We start from the raw sequence: 26,105 nt of genomic DNA, 5'->3' as shown, positions 1-26,105 counted from the left end.
AAAATCTGCTGCAATTCTCCATGGGCAACTGTTTAGCAGAGTTACTTTTAACCTATGATTCACAGTCATAATATTTTATCTAATATTTATGGCTTTTTGTTATTCTCCGCTGTCATATTGTTTTTATTTTCTGACACACGTTAACTCCATCTAGATGTTTAAAGAACATGCTATTGTAAACTTTAGGTACATCTAGCTTTGTGCTTTGCTCAGAAGGAGTTGATAATAAATGTGCATAAATATACTATACTATGTTAAGTAAAAAAAAATCTAAAAAGAGATATTCTACAGTCATATCTTTTGGATGGCATGAAGCATTCATCAAATTATAAAACTATAAAATCTGGTTATTTAAAATGTTATAGGAGGAAAGAGATTATCAGACAAGACAAGTTCTGGTTACTACTAGACATACCGATCCAGCTCCTCTCATTTAGAGACCATTGATACGATTCCATATACTTCACTGGAGATATACTAACGTAAGAGAATTAGGACTTGAGCCTGCAAACACTTATGCCCATTCAAGAGCCTCAGTCTTTGACTCTGGCTTAGCAGTACATTGTGTGAATCTGAGAGGGGGCAAGGAGATCAAAGGTAGCTTTACTTTGCCTTTCAGCTCCCTAGTTCCTAAAACTGGCTTTGGGCTGGTTAAGTTGCCTGTGACAGTTAGAGCAACCTCAGTGCTGCTCTAACGTGCAGCAGCTGGCAATGTTCCTCAAAATGCCCATTCTGACAGCTGTGGATTGTCAGAAAGCAGTAGTGCTCTAGCCACTCTCCTTCCTCTTGCAAGCTACTCATGATTTAGGCCAATTTTATGATCCCCTTTACACAGTTGGAGTAAGGAGGACATAGAAAGAACTAGGATCTGGCCCAAGATGTGGATCTCAGCCCTTTAATTGTGGCACTTCCTTAGAGTTGGAACTCTCACTGAAGTAGACTGTTTCTATGAGTATGGATTAATCACACAAATTAAGTTTTGCAAGCTTAGTCCCAGGTTTTTTAAGGTCAGCCATAAGATCAATGTAACCTGGCTAATAAAAGGAAATTTGTGTTTTGCTTTTGGGAGCCATTTTCAGCCATTTTGCCTAGTGCATCAAGTGGCCAAAGCACAGGGGGGAATGATATAGGCTAGAAGAGTGCCTTAGGATGCATTTCACAAATGATACCATATGAGACTAGACTGTATTGTAAGATAAAACAAATTAAAATGCAAATATCTCAGTTATTTTTTTAGAATGAAACTACAGGCTTTAGAAATGCTTACATTTTTCCACAGCACGGTTAAAAGGCACTGGATTATTAACATCAAGCACTTTGGCTTCAATTTTGCAATAAAATTAGCTTGGTGTCAAAACAATTTAAAACATCTAAATGCAGTTTCCTTACTGTATCAATATAGTTGAAATTCTAAGTATGTAACATTTAAATTGCTGTTAATGAGGGAGCTTAGTGGCATATTTTCAGCAGCAGCAGATCTGCAATAATAGTCTTATATTGCAGGGTTTTAGAAAATGAATATAAGGAAAATCATTTGAAAATATAAAATTTCTTCTATTGCCTTTCTAAGTGTTATTAGATGACATTTTTCTTTTTTCACAAAAAACTGCAAGACAAATAGGTGACTAAGTACACTAGCCCTGTAGCAAATATGATTTGAGAAGTGGAGCCAAAGCATCCCAAGTAGATGGGGAATAAAGGTCCTGGCCTACTCTCTTGATCTTGTATTCTACAGAAGAAACCTCATGCCGGTCCAAGGAATAAGGAAATGCAGTTTGTAGCTTCCTGATCCTGAAGCTGCTAGGGTCCAGCTTACTCCTGGAGTTGGTTAGGGCAGCCCAGCACCCGGCTGCCATGGTATGTCCTGCCTATTGTCCTGTCAGCAGCTGAGGAATAGCTGGAGCATAGGAATGACTGTTCCCTGTTCCCAACATGACTTCCTTCACCACCCTGGCCTACTCTGGGAGCACCCCCACCACACACACACAGTGTATCACCTGTTCTAGAGACTATGAGTCTGTCAAAGAGACTCCCTACATCAGGGGTGTGGCTTGCAGTCTGCTTTTAGCTATTTTTCTTGGTGTATCTTTGTGGCCAAAGCACAGGGTGAATTCCCCCTAAAGCCCTGGAAAGAAGAGCCTGCGATCTAAGGATCTGACCCTACTTTCTTTGAAGTGGATAGCAACATTTCTATTGACTTGAATGAGAGCTGTATCAGGCAGAAAGCTAAGAAAACTCTCAGTTGCTCGGTGGGTGGCATGGTGCTACTGCATCTGTAGCCAAAACTGACCTGGGGCCTGATTTTCAGAGGTGATGACATCCCACTGACTTCATTTGGAGTATGATTGCTCAGAATCACTGAAAACCAGGCCCACTGTCTTTATTTATTGCTGCCCTAAAACAATGCAAGATCACAACCAATCTGCAAGGCCTGTGACTCTTCTACTCTTCATGCTAGAATGAATCTCATCAGCCGCTGAAGCTGACAGAGACACATGCAGGACAGGCTAATTAACGAGCACACCTAAACAAAGCAAAAGCTATAGAAGAAAACGACCTTAGTGGGTGATTGGTGTGCTTCCTGCAATGCAGCCACATTCAGTAAAGACTAGCAGGCAAAAGAGGTGATACAGCAAATGGAAATTACTCTGCTGGAATGAGAATTATGTTGTTGAGATAGGAGGGTGAGGGGCTGTCCATTCTGACTTTTGCTAGTGACAGGAGAAGACGCAAGGCTTATTGCACTTGACTCTACTATAGAACATGCCCAGGCCTCCAAATACATAATTTCAGCGTCAGGATATTTGCCCTTGGTTTGGCTATTTATTTTAAAGAGAAAGAAATGAAGCCAGACTGGCGAAGGAGACGGAAACATCTTCTCCTCTATTTTGTTACCACTTTACCTGTAAGTTTCCCAGCCTCACTCACATGATTCTCCTTCAAGTTTGCAGCATACATCCCCATACTACAGTGTGTAACACAGATCCTCAAAATGTGGGACCAGTGGAAAATTTAACCTTTTTCAATGTGTCTAGATGCTTTCCCTCATTACTGCCCTCCTTCTTTGTCAGTCTCTCTCCATTGCCCCAAATGTCCTCCTCTCCATGTACTGCTTCTGTTCTATCTGACTGCTTCTTAAATTCCCCCTTCTCATTCCCACTGTCCCCTTACATGTATGAGCCGCCACACTTCAGCAGGTTCACTGCCTTTGGTACTATGAGGCAGTGAAGATAAAATAACAGTTACTTGCCTTAATGCCCCTACTCTACTTGGGCTACATTAATGACATCTTCATCATCTGGACCCATGGGAAGGAGGCCCTTGAGGAATTCCAGCATTATTTCAACAATTTCCATCCCACCATCAACCTCAGCCTAGACCAATCCACACATGCGGTCCATTTCCTTGACACTCCTGTGCTAATAGGTGATGGTCACATAAACACCACCCTATACTGGAAACCCACTGACCACTATACTTACCTACATGCCTCCAGCTTCCATCCAAGACACACCACACGATCCATTGTCTACAGCCAAGCTCTAAGGTACAACCGCATTTGCTCCAATCCCTCAGACAGAGACAAAGACCTACAAGATCTCTATCAAGCACTCTTAAAACTACAATACCCACCTGCTTAAGTGAAAAAAACAGATTGACAGAGCCAGAAGAGTACCCAGAAGTCACCTACTACAAGACAGGCCCAACGAAGAAAATAACAGAACGCCACTAGCCGTTACCTTCAGCCCCCAACTAAAACCCCTCCAGCGCATCATCAAAGATCTACAACCTATCCTGAAAGATGATCCCTCACTCTCACAGATCTTGGGAGACAGCTCCCCAACCTGAAGCAAATACTCACCAGCAACCACACACCACAAAACAAAAACACACTAATCCAGGAACCTATCCTTGCAACAAAGCCCGATGCCAACTCTATCCACATATCTATTCAAGTATCAGAGGGGTAGCCGTGTTAGTCTGGATCTGTAAAAGCAGCAAAGAGTCCTGTGGCACCTTATAGGCTAACAGATGCATCCGACGAAGTGGGTATTCACCCATGAAAGCTCATGCTCCAATATGTTTGTTAGTCTATAAGGTGCCACAGGACTCTTTGCTGTTTTTACATAACTAGTCAAGTGACACCATCATAGGGCCTAATCACATCAGCCACACCATCAAAGGCTCATTCACCTGCACATCTACCAATGGGATATATGCCATCATGTGTCAGCAATGCCCCTCTGCCATGTACATTGACCAAACTGGACAGTCTCTATGCAAAAGAATAAATGGACACAAAGCTGACATCAGAAATCATAACATTCAAAAACCAGTAGGAGAACACTTCAACCTCTCTGGCCATTCAGTAACAGATTTAAAGGTGGCAATTTTGCAACAGAAAAGCTTCAAAAACAGACTCCAACGAGAAACTGCTGAACTTGAATTGATATGCAAACTAGATACAATCAATTTAGGCTTAAATAGAGACTGGGAATGGCTGAGCCATTACACACATAGAATCTATTTTCCCATGTTAAGTATCCTCACAGCTTCTTGTCAAACTGTCTTAAATGGGCTATCTTGATTATCACTACAGAAGTTTTTTTCTCCTGCTGACAACAGTTCATCTTAATTAATTAGCCTCTTAGAGTTGGTTCGGCAACTCCCACCTTTTCATGTTCTCTGTATGTATATATCTCCTCACTATATGTTCCATTCTATGCATCCTATGAAGTGGGCTGTAGCCCACGAAAGCTTATGCTCAAATAAATTTGTTAGTCTCTAAGGTGCCACAAGTACTCCTGTTCTTTCTACTTACCAGAGAGCAACTGTGGTTCTTTGAGATGTGTTGTCCACATGGAGTCACCTTGGGGTGTGTCAGATCAGATTGTCCTGGACAGCAGTGTCTGTTGGAGCCACGCCTGTGTCCCAGATATTGTCATGTCTCCACAGCTGAGGTCATAAAGGGCAGAGCAGGACCAACCATCCTTCAGTCCCTTTGCCACTACAGAATCCCAGAGAAGTAGTACTGGAAAGAAGGATGGGCCATGGAATCTATTTGGACAACACATCCTGAAGAAACACAGTTACTGTAAGGTAAGTAACTGTTCTTTCTTTGAGTGATTGTCCACATGGATTCCATTCTTGGTGCCTAACAAGCAGTTATCTGCTTGGAGGCAGGCAGTAGGGGGTCCTACTTAAACAATGACTGCAGAGCAGCCCTAACAAAGCAGGCAGCTGATCTGGATGCCTGTATTAAAGAGTCGTATCTTGTAAAGTTGTGGACTGAACTCCATGCAACTGCCCTACAGATTTCACAAATAGGGACATTCTTCTAACAGGTTGCTTGAAGTCTAATGGAAAGAGCTCTAAAGTTAAGAGAGCACAACAGAGCCAGAACCCTGCTCACAGGACAGCCCTCTCTTGGAAGAGGTGTATCTCTTTTCTTCATCCCCATTGAGGCATAATAGGGATTTCTCTCTGACATTCCCACTTCCCCTTCTTCCAGGCCTGGCAGGCTCACCAGGCCTACAAATGAGGAACTGTTGGAGCCTGCACGGATCTGTTTTTATATCTGTATAAAGAATCTGGTCTTGCACACACAGAGTGCGTGCACAGCCAAGAGGAGTAGAATCCATGTGTACAGTCACTCACAGAACCAGTAGCTCAATGCAGGAAGGCATGGTTATGGTGAAGGAAGTGTAGCTGGAGGAGTTGCAGAGCTGCAGCTCTGGAGACAGGAATTCATGACTGACATACAGAACAGCTATTGCACCGGCAGTGGCTTTGCAAGCCTCTTCCCACTGCCCCGTCCCCAGCCATTGTACCTCAAATAGGGTTGCCAACTTTCTGATCGCACAAAACCAAACATCCTAGCCCCGTGCCTTCCCCGAGGCTCTGCCCCTGCTCGCTACATTCCTCTTCCCTTGGTGGCTCGCTCTCGCCCACCCTCACTCACTTTCACTGGGCTGGGGCAGAGGGTTGGGGTGCAGGATGGGGTGAGGGCTCTGGGGTGGGGCTGGGGATGAGGGGATTGGGGTGCAGGAGGGGGCTCCAGGTTGGGGGGTGGGACCGAGGGATTTGGAGTGTGGGAGGGGGCTGCGGGTTGAGGCAGGGGGTTGGGGTGTGGGAGGGGGTGAGGGCTTGGGGCCAGGGGTGTGGGCTTTAGGGTGGAGCCAGGGATGAGGGATTTGGGGTGCAGGAAGGGGCTCCAGGTTTGGGGAGGGCTCAGGGCTGGGGCAGGGGCTTGGGGCACCCGGTCAGCAGTGCAGTGGGGCTAAGGCAGGCTCCATTCCTGTCCTGGCATCTCACTGAGCCCCGGAAGTGGTCAGCAGCAAGTCTGGCTCCAGGGCTGGGGGAGGAGGGGCAGGAGGCTTTTGCCCTCAGACACCTCCCCCAGCCCCCATTGGCTGTGGTTCCCTGCCTTAGACCTGCAGCACTGCCGATTGGACTTTCAACAGCCCAGTCAGCAGTGCCGACGGGAGCCACCAGGGTCCCTTTTCGATTGGGCATTCTGGTAAAAAAACGGACACCTGGAAACCCTAACCGCAGACCTTCCCTGGAAGGATCAGGTCTAAGGATGAAAGAGCCTCTGTGGCCACTTAACCTCTCTGAAGAGAACAACAAAGGTATTAATCAGTGCCAGTTATTGTGCTTTTTGTGAATATATGAAATGGACAGAGTCTGCAATCCAGAGCTTGGTGTGTCAAATGCTTACAAAGTGTTCCTCTGAGCCAAGTAATTACATTCAAATTCTCTTTCTGTTGTATACTGGAAAATTGCTTTTCTTTTAGACGGGAGATATATTTACCACATGGGATCTGCTCTTTATTCTAATCACTCAATCCTCCAAAGCAAGAAACTGCAAAATTTCTCTTAAAGATACTCCACAAAAAAGATGTCTTTTCATAAACACAAGCAAAGCCAACTGATGATCACCCCAAAAGAAAACTCCCTGCAGTAGAACTGCAGTATTTTTACCAAGATGCTTTCCTGAGTTGTTTGAGTGCACATACTCTTAAGAGTTGCCCATTAGATTTGGCTGAATAATTCACTACACAAAATTTACTTGATAAATTATCAGTTTTTTATTCACAAATTATCCACAGGTTTGTGAACATGTTTGTTATTCAAAATTAATTATTGCCAATTAATTTAAACAAACAATACTTGGTCTGTAACTTATATATGAGCCATTCACTGTGAGCACACAAAATTTAAAATGTAATAGGTCATGATAGGCTTCTTTTCCCCGACTGGATGACCATAATTCTTAGTCCCCAGTTTCTGGTGAAATAACTTGTGATTATAAATCTGAAATTCACATACTGCAATATTCTACAATGTTTGCTTTACAATTTCTAGTTTGGAATTCCTGACAAAATCAGTTCATTTGTAGATGGCAAACACAAAAAGGGAACAAACCAGTCTAAGCCAATTGATAAAAAATAAAGTGAATGAAGATTCCTAGAAAATGTGTTGCAGTCTTCGCTCAGTTCTGTTTCTCTTCCTTTTTTTATGATGAAAATCAGGCTGTTGTTACATTATTTACCAAATGAAAATTGCAGTTTCCTCTTTAAATGAAAAATTAATCTGTCTATTTTTACTACTACTAAATGAAAACCTTAATCCAAAAGAACCAAACATAGAACCCTAGCTTACATCATATTTGAAATCCAGAAATAGTTAGATTTAAACAACCCTGTGGAAAAATGGCAGTACTCTCAAACTTTCCAATAGATTTTTTATCTAGTCATCATGAAGTAAAATACAAAAAAAAAAAAAAAAATCAGTAAAGACATTTTTCAGCGAAAGGTCTCTGAGTGATGTACATTTATCCCCCAGTGAGATAACCCATCAAACCCAAGGGGTAGTTAGATGGGAACTTTGTGACAGAGAATCAGACCTGTTCTTTTCTGAGAAAGGCATCTCATGCCCAGGCCTTAACTCTCAAGAGATTATCATAGAGTAGAAACCAGTATTGTTTTTGTTTTCATCAAGGAAGTGAAGGCAGTAGGCACCATGCACTGCATTGTTTTATACTATAAAATAAATGTCATTTCTCTTTAAATGACTTGGTCCTGAATCATTTATGGGAACATTGTACAATAGAAATAAATCTAGCTATAAAAATTATAATAGGACATTAAGTAATAATTCATCTCTTTAAGCAAGATGTACGGATGTACAAAGCTAATGGAAAGATAAAGGAGACAGGGTAAATGCATCTAGTGGTCAGAGCAGGGAACTGGGAATCTGAGGTTTAGGTTCTATGTATGCACACCCTGTGCATGAGTTTCCCTACACGGAGTATTGATTTAATAATACCAGAGGGGAATTGCAAAGTTTAACTAATTTATTTGTCCAATGTGCTTTGAGATCCTTGGAGGAATTGCACTAAACAAGTGCATATAAATACAAAAATGCCCTTCTACCTTGCAGATAGAGATCCAGTACAATATTTAACAATAAGCTGCAGTAAATAAAAGAAATAACCATTGCAATAGACGGTGCCTTTAAATCCTGTGATGAAAAACGTTGGGGTTTATGTGCCTTAGCATTATAAGAGAAGATAATTTGTTTTTAAAATATGCTATCAAGAAATGGTGGAAACAAGATACATGCCCTGAATAATAATAATTAAAAAAAATCTATAACAGCCACTTTTGTAGTGTCAGTGAATTAAATAATATTAATCTGGATTTCCATGAGCATGGTTAAAAGCAGAATTTGGTCCTTTTATACTGGCAGATTTTCCACTGGGCAAATATACTGTAGATAATGGAGAATTATTCTCCTTTAAGCTCCAGACACAAAGCCCCTTAAGTAAGGGGCCCTGTTTTAAAGTGACCGGAGGGTATTACAATTTAGATTATCTAGTGCAGACTACAAATTACCTACAAGTTTTAGAAGTTGTGGTCAGCATACCTTTTATTTATATTTATTTATATTTTCATTTTATATATATATATATAATAAAAGGTATATATATAAAATTGTGAACATGTACTGTTGTATTACTGACATCACCATTAAGTTTTCTGTACTTCTGGGACTGATGTTTTATCACTACACCTACTGATTTATTGATTAATCCAAAAATAATTTAGACTGAGCCAAAGTCAAATGATGAAAATCAGTCTTTCCACTGACCTCAATGGGCTCTGGGGCTGGCCCACAGAGATTATGATGGTCTAGTGGTAAGTATACTCTGCGGATAAAAATAATAGCTAATAAAACACGTTCACATTTCTACTGCTAACTGTGAAGTACTTCACTCTGAGTATTCTTTGAGAAAGAGATTTAAGAGACAGACTTTTTTGATCAGGATTGCATTTGAAAAGAGGAAACAAGGACGAAGGTTTCGAATTCTTCATTCCCCTCTCATAGATTTTTAAAAAATTAGAAATGATATACTTACGTCATAGCTTGATAAATATATTCAATTCCATAACGCATTGCAAATTCATCTACAATTTCTTGTGCAGCAGCATCAAAGTATACCTTCCAGGCTTCATCTCCTTTCACTTCAGGGATTTTTACACTACCATTAGATTTAACTTCAGTCAAATAATGGAATAGGTTCTAAAGGTAAGAGATTTTTTTCAAATTAATAGGAAATTTCAATATCTATGTGGCATTATGTAAGAATATTCTATATTATAAAATATTTTTTCAGTGTATTCCTTAATTTCAAATTTTGTTTGCCTCTGCAATTACTAATACAAACTAACCATCATTTGGAGAGGAAAGACTAAAGCTTTAAAAATACATTTTAAATGGAGCTCTGCCAGTGCAGGCTAGTGATTCAGCAACCTGATCTATCTCCTTGACATAAGGTCATTTCAGTTAACCATTGCCGACAGAGACAATTCTAATGCTGTACAAAATAGTGCAGGAAGTTTCTCTTTTGTCTTATGTGCCCTTGTTAATGAATTATAACATTATATTATAATGCTCACTGAACTGTCCAGCAGCTTGAATTGGATTTTTAACCAATGAATTTCAAGTTTCATGATTTAAAAATTCTGAGTTATAGGCAATTTGTTAAGAATATCTAAGAAGTTACTTAAAGAACAAAGGGACACAGCAAGGATTAGGGTTTAGCAACCTTCACAGCAAGAGCTAACATTTAATTTGCATGCAATGAAAGAGAATTTGTTTTTCTCAGATTGCCTGGTTTAGCTACAAACAAATCCAAAACCCAGGACTGTTGAATTTGGTTTCCTGGATATTTTCAATGACAAAAGATGACCAACAATTTTGAGATCTCCATTTTACCTTTACACAACCAATTCTCTTTAGCCCAGTCCATAACCATGTAGAGGGTGATCCTGCACCACTGATGTTAATGGAGTTCCACCATTCACTTCAAAGTGAAGCTGATCTGGGCCCTATATAACTTAGATACACACTGTGCATGAAAACAGGTGCCCAATGCAATTATACCCTAGAGACAATTTTGTAGATACCCTTTAGAGCTTTAGTATTGTACCTTTCATAGCACCCATATAAAGTTTATCTATTTTCTTGTGCTTTGGGGATAAAAATTAAATCCAGTCTGATGCAAACAGGAATTAACAGACACAGAGATGCTCTCAAGTAGCTGCTGTTTTTATTTGTGATGAATTTTCTTTTAATTTATGTCAAAGGCCGCCTACTCTTGGGGCTGCTTGTTTCTCACCATCATTCCCAGGAATTCTTCTGCCTGGCCTCATATTATTGTATTTCTGGGACACTGCAGAACTATTGCAGAGATATTAATGCTCATCTGCCAGTGCTGCTGTACACTGTAAGGCACCCTTCAATGAATCGAAGGCCGGGACATACATAGATAATACAGATATTGTCCTTTGTTCAACACTGAGAATGAAGAATCTCCCTTGCTCTCCCACCCCTTATCTTTCATATTATTTATTCCCAGTCACATAAAAGTCCTCCTAAGGGTCTAAAATTAGAAATAAGCCACCCAAATCAGTAGTTAAAATATTACTATTTTTCCCTCCTGTCATGCCATATTGTTTTCAGATTTTATTAGATGCTTTCCTAATTCCATGTAAAGCTCTGACAACACAGTTTGATCCTGGACTTCTACTGTAGACGAAGTCCAAATGAAACTAACTGGAAATCTGACCGAGAAAAAACTGAACAGTCAGGCCCCAGGAGTGTAAATACTGCTCCCTATGGATTGCTATGGCCTGTGTGTCAACTATCCTAAACATTACATCATGGATTTCTCATGTCTCCCATGGATAATGTGGGAGCATATGTATTCTAGAGGTGGTTTTATTTATTTATTTATTTTTATAATTTTTATAATCCTAGTATTCTTGATGACATTAACAAGCATGTGACTGGCATTTAAAATGTTGAGGGTAGAGAACTGCAGAAGCAAAGCTTAGGAAGTCAAGTGGCCATTTCACCTCTTTCTACTTTCTAACCATTTGGCAAGATGAATCTGCTGATGTAGTAGCATATCAGTCTCTCTTCCTTGGATACAATGACTTTGAATCTGGTCATGAGATTCAATCACTGATACATATTCCAAGAGTTTGAACTGAAAAACCTGTTGCAGTGAAACTAAATGTATCACTGTTCTAGTCTTCATAGCCCTATATTCTCTATTTATCTAATTTCAACATAGCAAAATGATCTTGTACATGAACAAACTTCACCAACATACCTCATGTAAATATGTGTATTGCACATGGTATGGAGCAACTTTCTCCTCTCCTTTTATTTCAACGTTGATTTTCAACCTAATGGCACCAGAGACAGCTGATTTATCTGTTCGTTTTTCTGAAGAAACAGAAAAAGAATTGTTAATTTTTACCAAGAATACATTTTGTCAAAACAGAGAAACACTACTGCAGTTCTAAAAACTGTTTTGGTCCAAATAATGTAATGTTTTCTATGCCCCCAAAGTCCAGCTGTTGAGCACAACATATATTGATTTCCAGAGTTAGGAATTTCTAATGTAATGTCATTCTTGACATTTTTGCAAACCTGAGCTCCCATATGGTCCAGGCTATGGAGTACAATATCTTGCTGTGAAGTAACAAATCTCCCACAATTTGTCACCCAAACAAACTCAAAATGGGATGTACACAAACGTGTGCACTACTTTCTTTTAAAGGAAATGAGCTAATTCTCCTATTTCTTATTTACTATTTTATTATTACTATTATTGGTGCTTTCCACAGGTATTTCCGTCTTCACCAAAGGCCTCAAAGGCATCCATGCCTGAGGGGAAACACCAAGTTCGTGCATAGGCGTGATTCCTCAACTGGGGCTGAATCATACTGAAGAAAACATCTGGAGAACTTCCATGAAGCCATCTATATTAGTCTATCCAGTTACTACTGCTTCTAATGCTGACAGCTGTTCTTTGATTTCACCTATTATTATTCCAGTCCATTCAAGCAGTGTAATCTGATTTAACAAGCATGACTTTTTTTTTTTAATAAATCTTTTGTACAGTGCTGTGAAATGAATCGTGAATAAACGGAATGGTATAAGGAGTAAGAATTTGGCATTCTTTCTGATCCAATGCATTTCTTTTTTGAAATTTCCCCCTCCACCCCGCAAAAAACATGTGTGTGCGTGCACTAGAATGACATATACCAGCCTCCTTTTTAAGATATTACAATTACCAGGAGCCACCTATAACATTTATTGTAGAAGATAGTTAAAAGCTTTGCAATCTATACTTTTTCTTTCTTTTCTCCAGTTATACAATAAGGGTATGTATTTTCAACATTAAATTGCTTCCAATCAAATCAGTTAAGCAACAATTTTTGAGGCATCAGTTTTGTCAATTGCTTTATATTATTGTATCAGCTTTATCAATTGAAAGATACTAAGGAAATCTTTCAGTATGACAATGACTTGTTGATCTTATTAAAAAATTACTTTGTGTACAAATATAAAAACACATGGCTAAAAGATTTGTTTAATTTGCTGCAACGAATCAAAACATTTTTCTTTACATGTCCATATATTTCAATGGCTAATGAAACATTAAGTGGAACGGTAGCGAAATAAGGGAATTACATCGTGTGATAAAGATTTTTGCCCAGAAAACACATGTTCCAACTTTGGCAAACTCCCTGTTACATACTTTACCTTTTGCAGAGCAGGCAATCTAAACAAAACATTGTTATCATATTTATATTATCAAACAAATAGAGGAGGGTAGCACTTGAGTTACAGCACATCTAGTGGGTACAAACTTGCTTCCTGAAAAAAAGCAATATTGCATGCTTATCTTTAAGTAAGCTAAAATCTACTTCCAAACATTAATTATTTGAACAAATACAAATTGGCACATTGTTTGTAATCATGGGCCTCATTCTCATCTCTGTTACATGGGGATAAATTAGAAGAGAGTCCAATGATAACAGACTAGCACAAGTGAAATGTCAAAAGAGAATTAGGCCTAGGACTATACATAAACATATATTAAATGATAACATGATTATTATTTGATATTCAGTAAGCAAATGATTCCATATGTTTTTCTGCAGCTCTTTGTAGATTCATTTCACATACAATGAGATGTGAATAAAGTGATATGAGGTATTTATTTACACTGTCCTGATAGCGGTAGCAAAGCTATCTACCAAATCCTTTGAAAAAATCTCATTTTGAATTAAATCAAAAATTTTTCTTTTGGAGTAGGAATTGCTTTAATTGGCCTGCTATTCAATCTTTAAACAAAGTTTTATTTCTCTTAAGTCTGACTCAAAAGTGCGATCTAATTCCACCTTGACCTGAACCTGGAATCCAAAACTGAGTACAATTTTATATATTAAGAAGAAGGTTGGCAGAAGCCTCCGGGTAGATATTGAATGATTATGGAGTTACCTGTACTGACAACTTTTATCTGCTTGGTAGTCCCAGGCATCTAATAGTAAAGTTGCAACCTGATTAAAATCATATTAGGTGCCTCCTGTCCTTCTTTTGGCGTAGCTGGACAATTATCTCTCTAAAATTTGACTCAAAGGTATGGTCTAATTCCACCCTTTTGAACCTGGAATCCAAAACTGAGTATAATTTTCATATATATATTAAGGGGAGTATTATTTTCATACAATAAATATGCATTACAAAGTTCACAACACTATACATCTTGAGATCTTTTCTAAACTAATTTTAAGTAATAGAAAATGATTAATACCTAAGTTGTACCATACATCCATTTCTCCGCTTAGTGTTCTCACTTCAATGATTGTTTGTCCCAGAAAGTCATCTGATTCCTTTTTGAAATGTTGCTTTACTCTGGATTTAATGTCATCATCTTCATCCCAGACTCTTACTTTTATTCTGTCTGTGGAGTTATGGCATTCACTGTAAAACAACACACAACAAGATACAGGCCATGATACATTTTCCCAAACAGACTTCTGAATTACTGTTTATTATTATTTATTAATTGTATTATTGTAGTGCTAGAAACCCCAGTCATTGACCAATACCCCATTGTGCTGTTGAAACACAAAACAAAAAAGACAATCCCTGCCCCAAAGAGCTCACAATATAAAACAAGAGACAATCGATGGTAGGGAAGGATAATTACGAAGGCAGGGAAAACAAACAGCAGTAGCCTTCAAAACACAACTAATTTTTGGACACCACACCACTGGTGAAGATCCCCCTCTATAAGAAAAGCCCAAGGCAGCTGCAGCCAGGAGAGACCCTGACAGATCAGCTCCATTAGACCCATGCTGCCCACAGGGCTGGCTCCGGGGGTTTTGCCGCCCCAAGCAGCCAAAAAAAAAAAATAAATAAAAAAAGCCGCGATCGCAATCTGCGGCAATTCAGCGGGAGGTCTTTCGCTCCAAGCGGGAGTGAGGGACCCTCCGCCGAATTGCCGCCGAATGCCTGAAAGTGCCGCCCCCTCCGGAGTTGCCGCCCCAAGCACCTGCTTGATAAGCTGGTGCCTGGAGCCGGCCCTGGCTGCCCAAGGGGAGGGCCAGAAGAACCACAGGGGCCTGGAACTGTTGTGGAGGTACAAAGATTCCATGTGGATGTACATGGCCTCTCACGGACCTTCTGGGCACTGCAGAGATTCTGAGAAATTTGAGGGATATGAGGGAGGGGTGGGAGAGAAGGGAAGTGCCCCACAGTATATTACGTGAGAGGAGAGGCAGACTCCATACTGTCTTGATGCAATGACAGGACAGAAAACTCAGAAAGGAAACTTTGCAGAGATTTCCTCCCATCAGCTCCTGTAGTAAAGCCCATCAGGTTTACAGTTACTTCTTATTCGTGTAACCACTGGGTAGCCAACTGTTACTCAGAGTTGGCTTTTTAATGCCATCAGTAGGAATCCTCAGGTATAGGAAATCTGCAGAACCATGAGCAAGCTGCAGTGTCAGTTTATAGGCAAGCTCACTTTTAGGACACTCTAGCTAGACTGATGCTTGCTTTCCATTATTTGTAGAAGCAATTACGTTATGTCAGAGCTAAATCATTCTGTAACTCTACAAAAAAAGTTTTAAAATGTTACCTTAGTTTTAATTAACCTGCAAAAAGGGTCTTCATTCAATAATAAGCCTGTATCTTTAGCATGGTCTGCTGGAGTAAGCATGAGAATGGCTGCAGATTTTTAGCCTGAGTTCCAATCCCAGCTCTACCACTAATTGACAGAGTGTCTCCGTTTCTCCAGTATTAATGTGTGTGACATTCCCCTGGTGTTATCTGGACCGGCGATCTGCCAGGTCACTCCAATCCTCGACCCTGGGAGCCAGCCTTACCCTGCTCTTCTGTGAGAACCCCCACTCCCGGGATGTTTATGAACAGCTTCTGGTATGAAAGCTGCTCCCAGCTATGTGAGTGGGCACTTTTGGCCAGTTGCTGTGTGGATTGTGTAAACTGAATGACACTAGCCAATATCTCCAGTCCCAGATATAACCCTAGGAACCTCCATCTTGCAGTGCACAGTTATGCCTGCTGGATGCTGCAAGTTTATATGAATTCATCAATTTAACAAAGACATTGATATGCACCAGGCTTGTTATCCCAAGGAGAATCTCTGACACGCTTCAAACCAAATGCACTGCTTCAGGTAGAATAAACAAACAGATAGAAAATCTATCTTTATAGTTAATAAGTGATTATAAGTCAACACATAAGAAGTCAGATTTGGTCAAATGAAATAAAAGCAAAATGCATTCTAAGCTGATCTTAACACTTTCAGCGCTCTTTCAAACTTAGATGCTTCTCACCACAGGCTGGCTGGTTGCCCTTCAGCCAGGCTCTCCCCTTTGATCAGCGCTTCAGTCGCTTGGTGGTTATGTCTGTAGATGGAGGTGGAAGAGAGAGGAAGAGCATGGCAAATGTCTCTCCCTTTCATCATCTTCTTCCTTCCCTCTTGGCTTTGTCCTCCCTCCTCTGATTGAGCATTACCTCATCGTAGTTCCTGGCTGACCAAGGGAATGGGGGTGACTCACTGGAGAGTCCAACAGATGCTTTGTTGCTGCCTAGGCCAGTGTCCTTTGTTCCTGTGAAGCTGGGCTGGGTTTGTTCCATACATGCCCTGATGAGGTGTGAACTGCCCCTCCGTTCCTGGAGAGTTTTGCCTGGACTTGTTTTAAGCCACGAGGACACATTTTCTGCCTCATAACTATATATATGAAATTACAACCTATAACATTACTATAACAACAATGCTCAGTGCATCATGAGCCTTCCAAAGACACCCAACATGACAAATGTTGCATTGGACACCACATAATCATTTTTTAAGGAATAACATGGGGGTGTAGGGTGTTCCCCCCGAGGTACAGAGCATTACAATGTGGTCATATGAATAGTTACCTCCCAACTGGCATTTCACAGGAGTGTTCCAAAAAGGCAGTAATTATGGTTGCTAATGACCTTTGCCACTGTAAACACTTCAAGTGGTAAGAGTTATTGCCCTCAGAGCCAATTGATAAGTAAATATGGCACACCCATCTTTTACTTTGCTTCATTATAGCAGTTGTTTGGGTATCACAAAAATGCTTGTGCTAGACCAACTGCCAAATTTTTAAAATGTATGGGGCTTTGATAATTAACAAATAATAATAATTCACTCCAGTATTTTCTAAAATATTGCCTAGCATCATGGACAAAGTCCCCAAATTGCATTTATAGCGTACAGTCCCGTTTTGTATACACAATGGAAACTAAATGAGAACATTTTCATAGGCATTACAGTTAAGAGAGACATAAAACTCAAACAAGGCCATGGTAAAGATGAAAGAGAATTATTCTTTTATTTTCCCGCTTCCTAATTTACTGCCATATCTTATTCTCCTGGAGGAGTACTAATTCCCATTCTGATATCCACCAGGCTCAGAGAAGAGCATACAATAGAAAGGCAGGACCACTCATGGTGTTGCCCCTTGCTTAGAATCCCTTCTCCTCACTGGCTGTGGAGTCATGATCCCAAAGGACTAAAGAGTTTTCCTCAAGCTTTCCCCATTCTGAAGCCCTCTCCCCATTTTCTCCAGATTCTGCTCCCTCCTGTTCCTATCAGTGAAGTATCCAGCCTAGCAATGCACTTTAACTAATAAGGCTAATAAAGCATTTCAGCTCACATCTGCATGTGAAAGCCAGCATAATCAGCTGTTTGCATTTGACTGATATACCCAAAATATCATCACTCCTCTTGTAGCTGCATTCAAGGATTAATTTAATTGAGGTAAGAAAAGGAAGATAAAACATTGTATGGTTATTTTAGTGTTTGATTTGTATGGCTGAGTAGCTAAAACATCTATTTGTCTTCAGAATGAATCTAAAAAGCCTGAAGAATATTTCCTCGTTGGTTGCTCTAAGGAGCTACATCATAACTGTTGTGATAGGAGAGGTGCTTTTCAAATGATATGGTAGCTTGTGGTAAATCTAGGTCAATGAATAAACAAAACTAGTTTCCTGTAGATTGTATTTCAGTATGCATTAATTATCTGCTCTCTTTTTCTGAAGAAAGCCAACATGGCCTTGAGCACGGCCATCCAACTAATTAGACTGCACAATTTAAAATCATAGGACCCAATCCTCAGGGTAACCATTAAGATGTGTTGGCCTCAGCATGACTATTCATGTGAGAAAAGTGACTTATATGTGTAAGTGTCTCCAGGACTGGATCCTGGTGAAGTAACTAAAATGAGAGTTAAAGCATTCTCCAACTTTAAGTCCTACAATAAAGTAGCTTGAAATGGCAATTGAAAGATTTTTCCTTCTCTCTCTGCATTTTTCAAGGACTCCATTTTTTGATTGGTGTCAAGAGTTTGGTATTGCATTAAGAAAGTATTACAGTTATATAAACTTTGGTTTGATGCTCATAGAGATGGATTATACCCCAGGAGGATCACGTGAGCTGCTGGTATAGCCGGGGAAAGGTGGCGTGTCAGAGGAAAGTGAATATGACTGTGACATTCCAATGTGACACCAATCCTCATGTAGTTTTGGCTCCCTTGGAGCTGCTTGCAGCTAGTATAACTAAGAACAGCACTGAGGATGCTCTTGAAGCTGGGAGACCAGCCTTGAACTCAGCCTTCAGAGGAGTACAACTATGATCTGCCCACTGGGTGCAATTTTGGTGGGACACCAGCATCAGGTCCCTGCTTATTTGAATCACAGTGTAAGCAAAGACTTTTTAGACTAAAGTTTGGGGCTTATATTTATCTAACACATTTTTTTATTCTTGAAGGTTAATTACTCCACAAGATATGGAAGGAACCAAAGCACAATTCTCATTGGAAGTTAAGGTAAATACTGATAAATTGCAATATACCCATGTGCACCTCCTAGTAAAGGGTGGGTCAGGTGGAGGCACTTATTCTAGATGTGTTCCTGGCATATTATCTCACGTCTTTTTCAATGGGGGTTAAAGCTAAACTTACATGAGAATTTCCTAACTCCACGAAAAGTATCCTTTTCTCTTCTGGACCTTTGTTTAGTGTGTTGTGGTGAGACACATTACTATCTGGGCATTTATACCATCACCATGTCTGAGCCCTTAGCCCCAGATCCAGCCCCTCCTCCACATGGATGGGGGCTCCCCAAGCAGCAAAACCAGTGTCCTTTTGCAGTGGAAGGAGGGACAGGATCCCAGGAGGCTGAATAGTAGGTGCACAGCTCCATGGGGAGGCAGTAAGATTATGGGGAGATTTACCACTGAGATTATGAAGGCTGTGCCACTGCATGAATCCTTTCAAGCATCTTATGCCATGAATTGCATATGCCACTGTAGTCACTGGACTACAGTAACCTACATATGCGTCCTTGTGTGTGTAGGGGGAGGAGGATTTCCCCATCCTGCCTACCTCACTTACCTGTCTATTGCCCAGCATATCCTGACTCTGAGGATAAAATTTGCCCCTTACAGAAGCATTCTCCCTCCAGCCACTCTCTAGTAAGAAAAGATGAATGTGGGGCAAAGTACAGCGTGAGGAGGCTAAGAAGTTAATTGCTATTTAGTGCACAAAGATTCCGGGAACAGCTACATTCCAGAGCTGAAAAGGTTGCAGTATATTCAGATACTAAATGGTACATGCAAGTTTTCATAATTCTTCAACAGAAGAGGGGTACTCTACTGCACTCTCACACTTACAAAGTGCTTTACAGACATGAATTCATAATGGTCCCATTACTCCTTTTTTGTGAGTTCAAAGTGCAGATGTGGATTAACAACATTTATAATAAGTAAACATACTTATGTAATATTTATTTAAACTTAATGTAACCTACACTGCCTCAACTCTATTGTATTTTCTTATATTGTATATCCAACACGCTCTCTTCCTACACCCTCCAGTGTCTCCAAGCTCATCATCAAGAAGCAAGCTCCCCTCAGACCAAGACACACCAAATCAAAGCAGCACAAGACCCTGCCAGAACAACAGATGCAAAATCTGAAGATATACCTCCACAACTAGGATGATCAACACTCCTGCCCCCCCAAACACACTTTTCATATGAATCATAGAATATTAGGATTGGAAGAGACCTCAGGAGATCATCTAGTCCAATCACCTGCTCAAAGAAGGACCAACACCAACTAAATCATCCCACCCAAGGCTTTGTCAAATCAGGCCTTAAAACCTCTAAGGATGGAGATTCCACCACCGCCCTAGGTAACCCATTCCAGTGCTTCACCATCCTCCTAGTGAAATAGTGTTTCCTAATATCCAATCTAGACCTCCCCCACTGCAACTTGAGACCATTGCTCCTTCTTCTGTCATCTGCCATCACTGAGAACAGTCGAGCTCCATCCTCCCTCCCTCTTCTCTTCTGCAGACTAAAAAAGCCCAATTCCCTCAGCCGCTCCTCATAAGTCATGTGCCTGAGCCTCCTAATCATTTTCGTTGCCCTCCGCTGGACTCTTTCCAATTTGTCCACATCCCTTCTGTAATGGGGAGACCAAACTGGATGCAATACTCCAGGTGTGGCCTCATCAGTGGCAAATAGAGGGGAATAATCACTTCCCTCAATCTGCTGGCAATGCTCCTACTAATATAGCCCAATATACCATTGCCTTCTTAGCAACGAGGGCACACTGCTGACTCACATCCAGCTTCTCATCCACTGTAATCCCCAGGTCCTTTTCTGCAGAACTGCTGCTTAGCCAGTCGATCCCCAGCCTGTAGCGGTGCATGGGATTCTTCTGTCCTAAGTGAAGGACTCTGCACTTGTCCTGGTTAAACCTCATCACATTTCTTTTGGCCCAATCCTCCAATTTGTCTAGGTCACTTTGGACCATATCCCTACCCTCCAGCATATCTACCTCTCCCCCCAGTTTAGTGTCATCTGAAAACTTGCTAAGGGTGCAATTAATCCCATCATCCAGATCATTGATAAAGATGTTGAACAAAACCAGCTCCAGGACCGACAGATGGGCACTCCGCTTGATACAGGCTGTCAGCTAGACATCAAGACGTTGATCACTACCCATTGAGCCCAACAATCTAGCCAGCTTTCTATCCACCTTATAGTCCATTCATCCATCACCACGAATTTTCAAAGATAATGGCCAGTGGCTCTGAAATCACATCAGCCAACTCCCTCAGCACCCTTGGGTGCATTAGATCTGGACCCACAGACTTGTGCACGTCCAGCTTTTCTAAATAGCCCTTAACCTGTTCTTTCACCCCTGAGGGCTGCTCACTTCCAACCCATACTGTGTTGCCCAGTGCAGCAGTCTGGGAGCTTTTGTCAGAAGGTGCAATGTACCTCATCCAGTGCACTAAATGCCCCAATAACAACTATGTGGGTGAAACGAGACAAGCACTATGCGTTTGAAAGAACTTACACAGAAAAATGACAAAAGATAAAAACATCACCACTTGTGGATATGCACTTTTCACAAATCAATCATTATATCTGACCTCTCAGTTCTCACCCTCAAAGGAAACCTGCACAACACTTTCAAAAGATGATCCTGGAAGCTTGAATTCCTAACTTTGCTTGACGCTAAAAGTCATGGTCTGAATAGACACACTGGATTTGTGGTTTATTGCAACAATCTATAACCCACTAACACACAATCCAAGCAAGCTTTCCTACTTCCTCCTTTCCCTCCTATGACTGGAGAGGTGTGAACTAGCCACTTCACTTTGAATGGTCCCTTGAAATATGTGTTAACTACTTGTGCTAAACAACCTGTTCCATCTTGTATTTAGCTGTGAACTTCTGAGTACATTTTGAAGGGAAATCAATTTTCTTTAAACATCTAAATGTTCTTGTTATTTCACATAGAAACGAACTAGCAAAATTCAGGAAATAATCAATAGATTAATATAGGCTAGGGATGGGGCAAGTCTACAGATTGTGATTTAGACTGATATTTAAAATGTCTGTTAAATTTCCAATCCCCCCCAGAGACTTGGTAACAGCCTTACCAGCCAACTTCCACCTTTGCAAATTGTAACAGCTGCTTTGGAAACCACAGAAACTTTTCCAGTGGCTTATTCATTTAATTTAAATACAAATGCAATGAAATTATGAGCAATTAATGTTGTTCCTCACATACAACAGTGATTAAACTAAAAAGCTACAAGAACCTAAGCTCTGGGCGATTCAACTTATTGCATGAAACACTGTAATAAAACACAAATGCATTCACAGTATGTATAAAGTGAATTTGTGGTAGTTACAAAAGAGCATTACATCTTTTGTTGAGGAGAAGGCCTGGTCAAAGGAGGCTTTGCAGCCCCAACTCCAATTAAAAGAGCTGTACAGTCAGTAGAAATGTGGGAGGCTGCCAGACGAAGGATAGACTAGATTACTACAAAATACTCCCTTGCTCCCCAGCTCCTCTCAACTTAGGGAGTTAAGGCTGCTTTGTGCTACTCAGCCTTAAATCCTGCTGAGCTGGTCAATTATAGATTCCTCTTGCATAGAAGAATCCTCGGATGACACAGGGCTTCTGTAATAGCTCCTATGCCATCCCCTTCTTAGTGTCTGGCTTAAGGGAAGAAGTGGGTGGAGAAGTGCTCCTGTATAGAGCCAATCCCTATCTGCCTGAATGGCCCCTGTGGGCTGCTGGCAAACAATGTCAAATAGAGAAAACTTCAGGCTATTGTCTTAAATACAGGTTCATTTTCATCATCTGAGTCAGACGTGACCGGCGGAAGGCTGATTTTCTTTTTTTGGTGGCTCAGGTTCTGTAGTTTCCGCATTGGAAGTTTGCTCTTTTAAGACTTCTGAAAGCATGCTCTACCCCTTGTTCCTCTCAGATTTTGGAAGGCACTTCAGATTCTTAAACCTGGGGTCAAGTGCCGTAGCTATGTTTAAATATCTCACATTGGTACCTTCTTTGCATTTTGTCAAATCTGCAGTGAAAGTGTTCTTAAAATGAACAACATGCTCTGGGTCATCATCCGAGACCGCTATAACATGAAATATATGCAGAATGCGGGTAAAACAGAGCAGGGGACATACAATTCTCCCTCAAGGAGTTCAGTCACAAATTTAATTAACACATTTTTTTAATGAGAGTGTCATCAGCATGGAAGCATGTCCTCTGGAATGGAGGCCAAAGCATGAAGGGGCATATGAATCTTTAGCATGTAAATACCTTGCAGTGCTGGCTACAAAAGTGCCATGCAAATGCCTGTTCTCACTTTTGGGTGATATTGTAAATAAAAAGAGGGCAGCATTACCTCCTGTAAATGTAAACAAACTTGTTTGTCTTAGCGATTGGCTGAACAAGAAGTAGGACTGAGTGGACTTGTAGGCTCTAAAGTTTTATATTGTTTTGTTTCTGAGTGCAGTTATATAACAAAAAAAATTACATTTGTAAATTGCATTTTCACATCAAAGAGATTTCACAGTACTTGTATGAAGTTAATTGAAAAATACGGTTTATTTGCATTTTTACAGTGCAAATATTTGTAATAAAAAATAATATGCACTTTGATTTCAGTTACAACACAGAATACAATATATATGAAAATGTAGAAAAATATCCAAAATATTTAATAAATTTCAGTTGGTATTCTATTGTTTAACAGTGTGATTAAAATTGTGATTAATCACGATTAAATTTTTTTAGTTGATCACATGAGTTAACTGTGATTTATCAACAGCCATATTTTAATTATGAAGCAGTGATAGGATTAATTTTAAAAAATCATTATAAGAAACCCATTTTCAACTGTTTAGAAATCATTAAGTGGAGGTTAAATTTGAGGCATTACATATTAAATTTCATAATGAATAATTTAGTATCTCATTAAGATGAGATTTGAAAATATTTCAGAAAAAATAGGTAATAAAATTTGAAGCACTAGCTGGATCTTTTGCTGGTTCTTATAGTACTGTTTCTGTTAACTGGAATTTCTGGGGAAAGCCATAACTTGGAGAATCTAAATGGCTTAACTGTCATTGTCTTCAATAGTTCTGTCCTTTCCTCACTGTCTAATTTGTTTAACTGTTTTTGTTTAAGAAAGCTAGTCTCCAAACCAGTTCAGTATAGTTTTGATTTTGCCCTTCCCTTCTCAGATAATGGGTCTCATCAAATATCCACTGAAGTCAAGAGAAGTCTTTCTATTGATGACTTTGGATCAGACCCAACACTTTCTTTACCACAATTTCTGTGGCAGAACTCAGATTCTGCTGTAATTTGCTTTGACTGAGATGCCTTATTTTTACAAAACTCATATTCTGGGGATGTAATTCTTAACTTTTGAAATAAATGCTTAATCAAAATGCTGTTATTCTAAAATAAATAATGATAGAACTAGAATTCAATTGAGTTTTAGATTTATAGCTGCCTTGATGATGATCAAGCCACAGGAGAGAGGGCTGGGCTAGTAGCATATTATAGATAAGAGCGACTGCCCCCTTCCCAAGAACTGAGTCTCAGATATCTAGGATCATTTTAGTTCATTCTATTTCACAGTCTCCTTTAGTGGCTTTATATAGATATTGAACAGGATAGGAAGTGGACACTGGAGGTGGAGGCATATGTCTCCATTATGACTCCCTGGTGTGGCCTGAGAGAAATGAATGAAACCATCTCAGGGCAGTTCTGTTAACTCCTGCCACATTTCTGATACCAGACAAGAGAAGTCCATAGTCAATGTACTGTGCATGTTTTTCCCTGCTAGCAGAAATAAGAAAATGGACCTAGCAGCTGAGAGCCTATATTGTTAATATTGTTCTACTGATCAGTGCATCAGCAAACATAAGTTAGGAAAACAAAGATAACATATTAAAAATGTCCTTCTAACAGTTAAACCCTTCAAGATTTCTCCCTGACTAAACATTCCCGTGTTTCATGTATAGTAGAGCCTACAGTGTTATCACAAGGCAGATACATCTATTAAACCTAGAGGAAAGGTAATAAGAACAGAACATCTTACTCAACATAAATATTAGGTGTAAAAATAGCTATTCACTATAAAGGTATGTGGAATGATCTAACAACATAGAAACAACTATGTATAAGACAAAATGTAATGTCTAGCACTGTGATGCCAGTTCTGTTCAGCTTTTTGAGAGAGTCAGCAGAAAGAACTGTCACTTTAACTCTATAGTGAACCCCAAGCTAATTCAGTTCCTTCAGTAATGTATCTAGCACTGAAAAGGTAAAATAATAGAATATGCCTGCATATATTAATGGGTCATATCTTTGAAGAGACCTGATAGAGGACTTATTTAGAAGCAAGATTCAAAGCAGAGGGACCACAAACTGTAAAGCTACCTTCAACAAAAGACTTTCAAATTTGGTTTAATTATTGTCACTGCTTGTTTGGGGAGGGGGGGTTCCCTATTGATTCTTGGTCAACAGATGGCTCCCCAAATCATTGTCTTAAAATACATGTCAATGTTCATTATGCATCCATAGTTTGGCAGGTATAAAAATAAAAAATCGAATGTCTTCCTAAGTAAAAGATTTTTCTAAGTATTCAGTTCTTCTCCCATCCCTGCATTGCAGAGATTATATCCAGAAAAAAGACCTTGCTATTTCTGAAAAGAATATGCAGTTGAAGTCAAACAGCTCATATGGATGGTAATGATCTCTGGAAGTCTGAAAGCTTATTTATTACTGCTAATTACACTGAGCTGAATGCTATCTTGATTGATACAGGAATGTCTTTTTCATCTGCCCCGGGGCATTGAGAAACAATCTCTAGTTATAGATAATTCCCAATGTGATAATATTCCGAGAATGAATTTGGCTCTCAAATTCTTCCAGCACTTGTCTCACACAGTAGCATTTTAGACAAGATTTCTAGTAGAAAAACCTCTTGTTCTGAAGTTGGTTCATTCAATTCTTTGTACTGGGGCCATCCATTCTTCTTTCTTTAATTTCTGTTCATCCTGTCAAGTAATTAAACTAAGATCCATTTATCTTCTCTAATGGTGGAGGAATGGTTGACATCTTGTTGTTTGGGTAAGTTATTAGATCAAGTGTTTCTCTGACAGTTCCCTTGGAGTTCAAGGTCAAGGGAGTGAATTGTATTATGTTGAACAAAGCAGATGGAATAGGGTATTTTAAATACAGTATCATTTTTTTCAAGGCTGTTCTTCCTCAAAATCATCTTTACTGGAGTAGCTAAATAATAAGTCTTGGCATTTAAGTGTCATAGCACTTAATTTCCAAATGC

General features: G+C 39.9%; 1 protein-coding gene and 1 long non-coding RNA gene across 2 annotated transcripts in view; one reads left to right on the top strand and one right to left on the bottom strand.

The window, feature by feature from the left end:
* UNC13C (unc-13 homolog C) overlaps positions 1-26,105 on the bottom strand; it is a 382,852-nt gene that overhangs the window by 209,667 nt on the left and 147,080 nt on the right. Inside the window, exons 10-12 of the mRNA XM_039492380.1 lie at positions 14,183-14,352; positions 11,687-11,802; positions 9,425-9,588 (exon numbers count right to left, since the gene is read on the bottom strand). Coding sequence (XP_039348314.1) covers positions 9,425-9,588; positions 11,687-11,802; positions 14,183-14,352 — 450 coding nt within the window. The remainder of the gene's footprint in view (positions 1-9,424; positions 9,589-11,686; positions 11,803-14,182; positions 14,353-26,105) is intronic.
* Positions 4,975-12,497, top strand: LOC120373659. The gene is made up of 3 exons (XR_005585631.1): positions 4,975-5,100; positions 9,492-9,594; positions 12,207-12,497. It is a non-coding gene; the product is annotated as an uncharacterized LOC120373659 (long non-coding RNA).

Source organism: Mauremys reevesii, linkage group 10 (genome assembly GCF_016161935.1).
Source record: "Mauremys reevesii isolate NIE-2019 linkage group 10, ASM1616193v1, whole genome shotgun sequence".
NCBI lineage: Eukaryota > Metazoa > Chordata > Testudines > Geoemydidae > Mauremys > Mauremys reevesii.
The sequence above is the reverse complement of the archived record's forward strand: the minus strand, read 5'-3'. Positions and strand labels throughout refer to the sequence as shown.